At 49.8% G+C, this 12,188-nt stretch overlaps 1 protein-coding gene across 3 annotated transcripts in view; it reads right to left on the bottom strand.

Annotated features, from left to right (window-relative positions):
• ACSBG1 (acyl-CoA synthetase bubblegum family member 1) overlaps positions 1-12,188 on the bottom strand; it is a 54,366-nt gene that overhangs the window by 8,735 nt on the left and 33,443 nt on the right. For all 3 annotated transcript variants that reach the window (XM_047794687.1, XM_047794690.1, XM_047794689.1), the window contains 5 exons: positions 6,717-6,937; positions 6,159-6,247; positions 5,786-5,906; positions 429-509; positions 189-338 (listed from right to left, as the gene is read on the bottom strand). In XM_047794687.1, the coding sequence (XP_047650643.1) occupies positions 189-338; positions 429-509; positions 5,786-5,906; positions 6,159-6,247; positions 6,717-6,937 (662 nt within the window). The remainder of the gene's footprint in view (positions 1-188; positions 339-428; positions 510-5,785; positions 5,907-6,158; positions 6,248-6,716; positions 6,938-12,188) is intronic.

The following is a 12,188-nucleotide window of genomic DNA, read 5'->3' as shown; positions in this document are numbered from 1 at the left end:
TGCAGGAAACCCCCTGGGACTGGCCTCCCGCTCCTCTCCCTGCACCCTCCACTTTGCTGGGCTCAGTCTGGACCACAGACAAGTGGTGCTGTGCCACTTGTCCCAGCTCCCAGGGGCTCCTACTGGGGCAGGGCCATTGCCCAGACCCACACGCAGCCCATCCCCAGCCATCTGGGCATCTGGCCTACATTGTCTTGACTCAGCATCACGCCCTTGGGGTTCCCAGTGGTGCCCGATGTGTAGACCAGCACGCAGCACTGGTTAGGCTGCTGGGCATCAATGATGGTGTCCAGGGCCTCCTCAGGCACCGCATTCCCCAGTTCCATGAATTCCTCCATCTGCAGCCAAGTGGGAGAGCATGGGCAGCACAGGTGAGCTGGGCAGACTCACATGGGCCCCAGCTGCCCCCGGGGCACCTCTGCTCATACCGTGTACACACTGGCCATTTTCTTTAGAGGAGGTTCTCGGTATGTCACCACTGCCTTCAGATGTGGCAGATTTTTCCAGATCTGTGTTGATAAGAAAAAGAAATGGAGTTTCATTAAGAAAAAGTCACTTCTTAAGAAGAGCCCCTCTCCAGGTATTAGCTTGGCAGGCACCTTCTGGCAAAAGTTGTTGGTCCCTAGCTCTGACCTTTTTTTTTTTGACTCAGCAGGACACATGCCACCCTTCACGCATGGTGTCCCATCGTGAGAACTTTAGAGCAGCAAAGGTGGGATGAGCAGGGGACAGGGAAGGACCCTTTATTAAAGGAAACCCAGAGTTCCTGTTGTGGCTCAGTGGTAACAAACCCAACTAGCATCCATGAGGATGCAGGTTCAATCCCTGAGCCCACTCATTGGGTTAAGGATCCGGCATTGCCATAAGCTGTGGTGCAGGTCACAGACACGGCTCGGATCTGGTATTGCTGTGGCTGTGATGTAGGCCAGCAGCTGTAGCTCCGATTCAACCACTAACCTGGGAACCTCCATATGCCTCAGGTGCAGCCCTGAAAAGACAAACAACCAAACAAACAAACCTGCCCTGAAAAGGCCTCATTAAACACAAGTCTCAAAACAAAATGGAGAGAACGGGAAAAAAGTGGAAAAAACTAACCTGTGAAAGAAAATGAACATACATATAATTGGAGTCCCAGGCAATATTACTTTTTAACTGAGAGAGAGTCTGGAAAATGTCCAAATCTGATCAAAACTATAAAGCCACCAATTCAAGACTCCCAATGAACCCCAAGCAGAATAATCACAAAGAATAAACCACATCAAGACCTAACATAATCAACTGCTGAAAACCAGTGATAAAGGAAAAAAATCTTATAAGGAGCCAGAGAAACGAGCTACACCATGTGGAGAGGAACAAGGAAAAGAAATTACAGACTTCTCATCAGAAACTATGCCATGTAGAAAACATTGGGATGGGGTCTTTAAAGGCTGAAAGAAAACAGAAATCCTGTCCAGCCAGAATTCAACCACATGAAAATATCCTCGGAAAACTGAAGGCAAATATGAACATGTTCTCAGACAAAGAGAAGCTGACAGAATGTGTGGCCCTCAGACCTATATTGCAAGAAATGTTGGAGAAAATTCATAAGCCAGAAGGAAGAGGGACCAGATGAAAACTTGGGGTCACATAAAGGAATGAACAGTGCCAGATATAGCAAATACATGGGCAAATATAAAAGACATTTTTTTCTTTCTTTAATTTTTTTTTTGTGTGTGTGTGTCTTTTTAGGGCCGCATCATGGCATAGGGAGGTTCCCACGCTAGGGGTCCAATCAGAGCTGTAGCTGCCGGCTTACACCACAGCCATAGGAACGCTGGATCCGAGCTGCGTCTGTGACCTACACCACAGTTCAAGGCAACACCAGATCCTTAGCCCACTGAGTGAGGCCAGAGATCGAACCTGTGTCCTCACGGATGCTAGTCAGATTCGTTTCCTCTGAGCCATAATGGGGACTCCTTAAAATTTCTTTGAATGATACTTGACTGTTTAAAATACTCCATTGCAGGGTTTATAACTTATGTAGCAGTTAAGTACAAATGATAACAGCACAAAGTGTGGGAGGGGGATGGAAACATACTGTTAAGATTTCTATATTATATATAAAGTCATACAACATTATAATATTACATGAAAGGAGACTGTGATGAATTAAAGGTGCATATTGTAAGCCCTAGAGCAAACACCAGAGGGAGAGCTAGTAAGCCAATGAAAAGAATGGAACACTCGAAACCAAAACAAAGTAAAAACAGAAACCTCAATCCAAAATAAGTCGGGAAAGAGGAGAAAAGGATCAAAGGAGAGATGGGACAAATAGGAAAGAGCCAACTGGTAGTTTTGTAGACAATTTTGTCAGACTGGATAAAAAGGAAAGACCCAACTACATGCTTATATAACTACATAGAGTTATATATGAGACTTGCTTTTAATATAAGGACACAAGTAGGCTAAAAGTGAAATGAGGCAAAAACCTATGCTATGCAAATGTTGATAAGAAATCTGGAGTGGATATATATATATATTTGCTTTTTAGGGCCACACCCATGGCATATGGAGGGTCCCAGGCGAGGGGTCTAATCGGAGTTGTAGCTGCCAGTCTACACCACAGCCACAGCAATGCCAGATTGGAGCCATGTCTGCGACCTACACCGCAGCTCATGGCAACACCGGATCCTTAACTCACTGAGCGAGGCCAAGGATTGAACCTGCCATCTCATGATTCCTAGTCGGATTCATTTCCACTGCACCATAATGGGAACTCCTGGAGTGGCTATGTTAATTTAAGACAAAGTAGCTTTGGAATAAGAACTGTTGCCAAAGATAAAGAGGGACAATTTCTTAATGACAAGGGGCTTTATTCATCCAGAAGACACAACAGTTTAAATATGTATATACATAGTAGAGCTTCAAAACACATGAAGCAAAAAGTAATAGTACCAAAAGGACAAATAGATAAATCCACAATAATAATTGGATATTTCAATACGCCCCTTTTCAGTATTTGTTAGAACAAGTAGACAGAAAAAACAACAGGGATGTGGATGACTTAAACGACTTTAGAACACTGTCAATCAAGCTGACATGATTAACGTTTAGAAAACACTCTACCCAACAACAGCAGAATGCACATTCTTTCAAATATGCATGAAACAGTCACCAACATAGACCATTATTTGGTCTATCACACTGCTCTGTGCAAACAGGGTGCTTCAGCAAGCAAAGAGCCCCAGGTGAAAAGAGAAAGTTCTTCCTTTGGAGAAGAAAGAATTCCAGCTGATCAGTTAGAAAACCAACATTTTCCCAAGGCTCATACAATAATTCAGGCAAAGATCATCAGCAGAGGAAGTTTGCTGGGGAACGTCACAGTGGATGAGCAGGTGGCCGCCACCGGCATCCACAGAGGAAGCCCAGCATCCTTACAACAGGTACCACCTGACAGCAAATGCCTCTTGTACAATATGAAGTACACAGCGCCACCTATGGGGTGTTCCTGCCAATCACTGTTTAATAAAAAATGCATCAAGTCCTGCGTTCTAACAAGTAGAGAGGTTAGAGGGACATGCTGCATGACCGCTCAGGATGGCTGACCTAGCTTCTGCAGCATGTCAATCACAGAGAGTCTCACACTTGAGCGTGGGTCAGAATCACCCAGAGGTGTGTTAAACAGTCTTCTGGGCCCCAGACCCTGAGTTGCCCAATCAGTAGGTCTGGGTGGGTTCTGAAACTAAGTTCCTAGGTGATGCTGCTGGTCTGTGGTTTAGGAAACAGAACATGGGGGATTTGGTTTGAATTCAAAGACTCTTAAAAGACATCACCAAATGCATCACATGGGCCTGGTCGAGACCCCGATTCAAAGGAACCGACTGTAAAAAGACATTGTGGGTGTTAGATGATATGAAGGGATTCTTTGATGTGTTAGAGGTGATAAAGCTACTGTGATTATCTAAGAAAAATGTCATATGTTTTAGAGGTGCATATTGAAATATTCAGGGGTGAAATGCTGTGATGGCAGAGATTTGCCTTCAAATCTTTCACAAAATAGGTAAATTGAAATGGGTATGACAAAAAAACTGATGTTTATTAAATCTAGATGATCACTCTATGAGGGGCCACTATATTCTTCTATTTCTGTTTGTCTGGAAAGTTTTCATAACATACATTTTAGGAAGTTACCTAGGGTGGACATTTTTTTTCTTTTTAAAATTTATTTAGCATGGACATTTCTGATTCAGTAGGTCTGGACCTCAGTTTCTTCAGTGGCAAAATGGGGATGCAGGAGAGTATTTAGATTCATTGTCTATGCAGAGGGGGCTGTCACCCTGAAGGCTGGGCAGAGCAAAATCTACTGGGGGCTTTTTAAAGCTCTCTGGCCCTCCCAACCTACTCTGGGATTCTGATTTGGGCGCCCAGGCTGAGGAGTGTGTGGCTCCCTGGGGTGAGGCTGAGGAGGAGTGCTAACCTTGGCTGCTGATGCTCCTGCCAGCTTGGATCACAAGGAACCTTAAGCCATCAGGGCCTTGAGCAAAGCTGGCCTGGGGGGAACCTGGGGCAGAGGCCTCTGGCATCTATGAAGCCTCCAAACCTGAGGAAAGCAGGGCCTCACTGAGTCCCAGGGTGCCTGGGACGCCCCTACTGTGTACGACTCTCTAAACATGTGTCCCTTTCCTACTGAGTGAGGGGCCTGAGTGTTTGGGGCGGGGGAGGGCAGGAAAGGGGGCGTTACGGGGGTGCTTAGGTTTGCCTCAGTCTCTCAGAGTGACTCACTCTGGGCCACGTCATCAGCACCCATATCTCCTCTCCCAACCTCAAGCATTTATCCATCAGACAGAATAGAGGTACTTGGGAGGAGGGGACCCTGAAGATGGAGTTGGAAAAGGGCGGAGACAGAAAAGGACCTCCCCACTTGAGTGGAGGGAAGGTGTCTATTCTGGCCTGTCTGGGGATCCAGGTCCCACAGCCCTGGGAGGGTGGTGACCCCTTCTCCTGCCCTCAGGTACAGGTAGGGAGCAGAGGCACAGGTGGTATCTCCAGAACCAGGGCCAAGCCAACAGGTCCATCCGGGAGGCCTCTTCATAGATGCAGGGAACCGTGGAAGGGCCTTGCAGGCTTCTGGCTGCAGCCAGGGCACAGAGGTGTCCCCAGACCACTGCATGCCAATGTCATGCACTTGGGGACAGAGCCAGTCAGGGGTGGGCCTTAAAGGAATAAGGAGGCATCAGTGCTCCAGAAAAGACCTAGCGGCTCCAAGAGGCCCGTGTGAGCCCCTGCTGTCCCCTGCTCTCTTTATTTTATGTATGTATGTGCGTAAGGAGGTAGGTAGGTGTTGGCCAGGCCTGTGGCCAGCAGAAATTCCTGGACCAGGGATAGAACCCACACCACAGCCCCTGCTGTCTTTAGAAGACCCTGCAGCACGTGCTCTGGCTTGGCCCAATTCCCACCCGGTGGCAGCCTGCACCCCCACTCCCCACCGAGACTCAGATTTGGGAGCTCACATGTCAGGCTTGAACCTTTCCTCCAGGACACACGGCCCTGCCGTGGGCAGAGGCCCCTGTTCTGAAGGGAAAGCCAGGGGCAGTGGGCTGCCTGGGGGATATAGGGTCTGCCCCTGGGACTTTCTGGACCTCAATTTTCAGGCCTGGCAGATGGTCGGTGGCCACTGCCCTGCCTTGCCCTCTGTGTGCGTGTGGTGAGGACGGTCGCCGTGGAGGATGACGGGGACTCTGGCAGGGAGGGCGGGAGAGTCATTTGTAAGCTCTGAGCCCCGCGACCACTGCCCCTTTTCCCAAACCTTCAGGATCTTTTCCAGCTGCTTCTGCGTGTCGACCACAATGATGTTGGCGCGGCAGTCATGGGCGATGTACTGGCAGGCCTCAGGGGAGCTGGTCGTGTAGATGCCGGTGACGATGCCACTGCAGGACACCCGGGAGGATTCCTGTCTAGGCCGGTACCGCGGACCACCCCCTCGGCCCAGCTCCCCTGCTCCTGAGAACTCCCCTGTCCCCATCAGGCTGCTGCCCCAGGCAGAGGGGGCCGGAGGTGGGTCTGGAGAAGGCCCCAGGGAAGAGACAGGATGTGGGGGTGGGAGTGGGGGGGGGGCTCTAGAAAGAGACATAGACCCTCTCTCCACTCTCTACCCCCCTGCCCCCCCCCCAGCCACTTACCCTGCGAACACTGTGCCCACCGCCGAGAAGAACCACTCCGGGGAGTTGCAGCCAAGGATGGCCACGCTGTGGGCCCGCTCCAGCCCGAGCTCCAGGCCAAAGGCAGACAGGCCAGGTCAGCCGGCAGGAAGGGGCCTCTCATTCTCACCAAGTCCCTGTTTCAGACCGCCAGGGACCCTGCCAGCCCACCTCAGGGACCACCCTCACAGGTGCCCTGTCGGAGAGTGCCCTGGAGGACCAGTCACTCAGCAGCCCTTGCTGCCCCTCCTAGGCCCTTCCCGGGGAGCCCGTCCCTTGGCCCAGGGCACCAGGCTTCCCAGCCCATCTTGAATGGGATGACAAGTAAGAAGCTTGTATCAAGTCTGGCACGGGGCCCAGTGAACGCAAACCCTTAGCACCAGGCCAGAATGTACCATTAGCTCAATAAACGGGATGGGTTTTACAGTTACCCTGTCTAGGGGCTTGCCCACTGGGGCGTCGGAAGGAGACCTCTGAAGGCCCAGAGCCGGCAGGCAGGGCTGGGGAGGGGAGAGGCCGCACCTTAAGGGGTCCCCTCACCTTCAGGAAGCCTTTGGCAGCTTTGCGGGACAGCAGGTAGTACTGGGAGTAGGAGATGTGTTCCCACGTGCCCTGGCGCTTGAAGCCCAGAGCGCTGAGGTCCCCGTAGTTGTCCAGAGCCTCGTAGAACATCCGATGCACAGTGTAGGGAGTCTGTGGGCAGCTGGGGTCTATGCGCAGGCGGACCCGCCCATCGGCCCGAGTCGTCCATAGCGCCTCCTCTGCAGGGGGGGAGAAGACCACAGCTTGAATCATGCCAGCCCAGGGGCTGCCCCAGAGGACCGTTGCTCCTCCTCTGGGCAGAGTTCCCAGGCTTCTGGTCCTGACAATGCCTTAGACTCTGGGCTATGGGGGCTGGGGCGGGCTGGTGTCTGCCTGGAGGGTGAGGTAAGCCAGGCTTGAAGGATGGACAAGGCGTTAGGGATGAGGAGAAGGAATAGCTGGAGTGGAGGAGGCCGTAGGGATGCTGAGGTCCCTAGACTTTTTCCAGCCTTTGTGCCAGCTCGGTGCCCCCGAGGCTGGGAAGTTGGCAGTGGATTTGGGGCTGCCTCAGAAGAGCAGGACTGGCAGACCCGTTGGGGGAGTTCTACCCTTCCTCTGCCTCTAGAGAATGGGTTGGAGACAGACCCAAATGGACAGAAGGTCAAAGACTCAAAAATAGCAACCTTAGGAGTTCCCGTCGTGGAGCAGTAGAAATGAATCCGACTAGGAACCATGAGGTTGCAGGTTTGATCCCTGGCCTCACTCAGTGGGTTAAGGATCCGGGGTTGCCTTGAGGTGTGGTGTAGGTCACAGACATGGCTTGGATCCTGAGTTGCTGTGGCTGTGGCGTAGGCCGGTGGCTACAGCTCCGATTAGACCCCTAGCCTGGAAACCTCCATATGCCGTGGGTACTGCCCTAAAAAGATAGAAAAGACCAAAAAAAAAAAAAAAAAAAAAGATATGGCAGCCCTTTCAACGGGGCTAGAGGAGACAGAAGAGCAGCAGGCTCTGATCACTAGCCTGGAAAGTCTCCCAGTCCCAGAAAATGATCATCTCTTTGCTCACTCCTGCCTAGTGCCAAACCCCCTGCAAATCCCTCCCACGGGCATCTCGTCAAGTCTGCCCAACACGGGTTCGGTAGCTCCGTTTTACAGATGGGGCAGCTGCAGCTCAGAGAGGCTCAGTTGTTTTCCCAAGGTCACACAGTGGGAAGTTGTGTCTGAAGCTGCTGCTCACCCTTGGGACACTGTCCCTGGCACCACTGAACCTTCAAGTTGACTGGGTGTGGTAGGTGGCAACAAAGATTTATCTATCATTTAGTCGTTGAGATGTGGGGTGAGCTGTTTAACCTCTGAGTCTGTTTTCTCAGGGGAAAGGTGGGGGTTTAATTCTCAGGGATGATATGAGGGTCAAAAAATGGTGTAGATGAAAGAGCCTTGGCATATAGTTGGTGCTCAATAAATGCACATTTTTGTTCTTCCTCCTTTTCCCACGTTCTCCAGATCATTTGCAAAGGAGGCTTGGATGGGTGGTTTAGACCCTTTTGTCCACAAGGTCACGTTTTGGGGTCAGGGAGGTCATTCTAAGAAGTGGCCCATGAGTGAGGGAGGGAGTGCTGACTGGGACCACAGGGACTAGCTACTCCGCCACCTGCTGGCTGGACCCTCGCTGAGATGGAGAGTCCCACCTCCTTCGCCGTCCATCTCGAGGCAGGACCAATAGGAGGCCCGCAGGCAGATGCACCGGCTGAACGTATCCTTCCCCTTCAACATGCTAAGGTTTCGTGGGGACCCTGAGGTTGGCAGAAAAAGGTGAAGGTCCTGGGACTGGGACAGGACAGCGCATTCTTCCGTGGAGGCCAAGCATGGAGGATGAGGGGACATATTCCGGCCCAAATAGGAGATGGGAATGTGAGGCAGGGGCATGGTGGCCTGGGGATGCAGCCTGGGGCAAAGAGAAGATCACCCAGCGCCCGGCGTTGTGTATTGACAGAGGCCAAGACCACCATCTGCCCAGACCGAGGCCTGCCACCCGCCTCTGCCAGAGCAACACGCCCTCTGCTGGAGGTGTGAGCCGGGGATGGGGAAGACGCCTCTCCAATCGTTCTTCAGACTTCTCCAAGCCCCTTTCCCATATCCTGGGACCTCAGCTTGGCGGATTCCAGTGATCAATCTCTTTAGGGGTCTCCAACCTCTGCTCTTTGTGAAAGTCCATTCACATGAGCAGAGCAGAGCAAAGACACAGGCTGTGGAGTCAGGTCAACCTGGGTTCGCATTCGGTTCTGCCACTCCCTGCCGTGCGACCCTGGCAAGTCTTTCTCTTCCTGGCTCCATTTTAATCATTCTAAAGTGCAAAGGTATGGAAAGGCCGGAGCCCTCTCCCAGCGGTGAGAGTGTAAAATGGTGCAGCCATGTTGGAAAACAGTCTGACCCCTTCTTAAAAAGTTAAACATAAATCTACCACACAACCGAGCAATTCCCCTCTTAGGTATCTACCCGAGAGAGATGAAAACACAAGTGCCCACAAAGACTTGCACATGAGTGTGCGTAGCAGCAATATTGATAGAAGTCAAAAAGTAGAAACAACCAAACATCCATCAGCTGGTGAGTGAAAACAAGATGTGGCATCTTGTGGAGTTCCCGTTGTGGCTCAGTGGTTAACAAACCTGACTAGGAACCATGAGGTTGCGGGTTTGATCCCTGACCTCACTCAGTGCGTTAAGGATCCGGCGTTGCCGTGAGCTGTGGTGTAGGTCATAGACGTGGCTCGGATCTGGTGTTGCTGTGGCTGTGGCTGTGGTGTAGGCTGGCAGCTGTAGCTCTGATTAGACCCCTTAGCCTGGGAACCTCCGCATGCCGCAGGTGTGGCCCTAAAACGACAAAATAAATACATAAATCAATAAAAAGGAACAAAGTACTGATATGAGCAACTACATGGATGAAACTCAAAAACATGTTCAGTGAAAGAATCCAAAAGCAAAGGACCACATACTGTTTGATTCCATTTGTACGAAATGTCTAGAAAAGGCAGAAAGGGTAGAAAGCAGATTAGCTGTGGGCTGGGAGTGGCAATGGGGACTGACCACAAATGGCACCAAGGATCTTTTGGGCGTGATGGGAATGTTCTAAAATCAGATCGCAAGGGTGTTTGTGCAACTGAACATTTCCTGAAAATCAAATTAACAAAAAAAAAAAAAAACAAGAAAAAGGGAAAAATCATGACACTGAAAATGGGCCAGTTTGATGGCATATAAATTATACCTCAATAAAAATGATATAAAAATGGGAAGGGAGTTCCCATCATGGCTCAGAGGAAACCAGTCTGACTAACATTCATGAGTACGCAGGTTTGATCCCTGGCCTTGCTCTGTGCGTTAAGGATCCAGCGTTGCCATGGGCTGTGGGGTAGGTCACAACTGTGACTTGGATCTGGCATTGCTGTGACTGTGGTGTTGGCAGCTACAACTCCAATTTGACCCCTAGCCTGGGAACCTCCATATGCCGCAGGTGCAGCCCTAAAAAGACCGGAAAAAAAAAAAAAAAAAAAAGGGAGGACGAATGCTGACCCTCCTCGCCCCCAAACTGTTGCAAGGATTCTTTGGGGGGTAGCCCAGCCAGTGTGCCCAGAGCCTGGCAGAGTCACTGCCCATTAGCTGGTAGCCCTCTTCCCTTCCCTGGCACAGATTCCTCTTGGTGCTTGGACCAGGAGAGGTGAATTTTGGAGTTCCTGCTGTGACACAGTGGGTAGAGGATCTGGTGTTGTTGCTGGAGCAGCTTAGGTTGCTGCTGTGGCGCAGGTTCAATTCCTGGCCTGGGGGAACTCCCACACGCTGTGGGCATGGCCAAAACCAAAACAAAACAAACAGAAAGTGTGCATTTCTTCTAGATGCTTGTGCTCCACTGCACGGACTTGATCCTCCCAGCTTGCCAAGAAAATCAGAGGTTAAGTCTTATGATCTATTGTGAAATTTTCCTCAGCCACAAGTTTTATTAATATATCATCTGTTAAGTTATGGACTTAAAAAAAATCACAAAACACTACATATCTGTTCTAAGAAATAAGAATTTATAAAAAGGGATAGGCCTTCCTTAACTCTTCCCATCTGGGTAACCACTGTTGACATTCGGTGACTGTATGTCATCCTTGTACAAGGAGTCAGGTTTTGTTTTGTTGGTGTTGCTATTGTTTTTGTATCCAAAGGTGGGGGAAAAAGAACCATGTTACTATCATATTAATCAAGGGTAGCAAACCCAAAATACCCATTGGCCCAGGTGGGTAATGTATCAGCATCGTAATAAATAATAGTAAATAATAAATGGATGAAGTGCCCCAGGATTTGCATGGGAAACACAGAGGCAGAGCCTTCATTTCTACAAAGAAATAGGCTCCCTCTCATTTTCTTTGACACACTTGGCTCGTGTAGTCCACCTTGGGTTTCTCTGTTTTTGAACAAGACAGGGAATAGTGTGAAATTTCCATAAGGAAAGCTGCAAGGGCAATGATCACTGCAGGACTGCAGCCTCAGTTGTTGAGGAGGCAGTAGGGAGTGGTGGGGCTTGGGGAAGGGGGACAACACAGGCCTCACCTAAAGGGGGCAGCTACTCCTTGGCTCCAGGATTTGGTACCCAGTAGGAATGGAAACCAAGACGTACCTGAAAGCTGGGTATTTATGTGTAATCTCCTGATTTTTATTTTACACTTTTTCAATTTATTTATTTATTTATTTTTAGGCCGCACCTGTGGCATACGAAAGTTCCTGGGCTAGCAGTTGAGTTGGAGCTGCAGCTGCCTGCCCACACCACAGCAACACCCTATCCAAGCCGCATCTGTGACCTATGCAACAGACTGCAGCAACGCTGGGTCCTTAACCCACTGTGTGAGGCCAGAGTTGAAACCTGAATCATTACAGAGACAATGCCAGGTTCTTAACCCACTGAGCCACAATGGGAATTCCTCACCTGATTTTTAAGTTTTTTTTTTTTTTTTTTTTTTTTAATTTAAATGATTTAGGAGTTCCTGTTATGGTGCAGAGGAAATGAATCTGACTAGGAACCATGAGGTTGTGGGTTCCATCCCTGGCCTCGCTCAGTGGGTTAAGGATCTGGCGTTGCCATGAGCTGTGGTGTAGTTCCCAGACTTGGCTCGGATCCTGCATTGCTGTGGCTGTGATGTAGGGCAGTAGCTATAGCTCTGATTTGACCCCTAGCCAGGAAACCTCCACATGCCACAGGTACAGCTCTAAAAAGCAAAATAAAAAAACAAAATATTTAAATGATTTTTAAAAAATTAGATGAAGCTAATCAAAGCCATTAGCTGAATCATCCTTCTTAACTTTTTTTTTTTTTTTTTTTTTTTTTGCTTTTTAGGGCCATACCTGTGGTGTATAGAGGTTCCCAGGCTAGGGGATGAATCAGAGCTATAGCTGCCAGACAGCCACAGCAATGCCAGAACTGAGCTGCATCTGTGACCTACATCACAGCTCACCGAAAT

Source organism: Phacochoerus africanus, chromosome 9 (assembly GCF_016906955.1).
Source record: "Phacochoerus africanus isolate WHEZ1 chromosome 9, ROS_Pafr_v1, whole genome shotgun sequence".
NCBI classification, from domain to species: domain Eukaryota; kingdom Metazoa; phylum Chordata; class Mammalia; order Artiodactyla; family Suidae; genus Phacochoerus; species Phacochoerus africanus.
The sequence above is the reverse complement of the archived record's forward strand: the minus strand, read 5'-3'. Positions and strand labels throughout refer to the sequence as shown.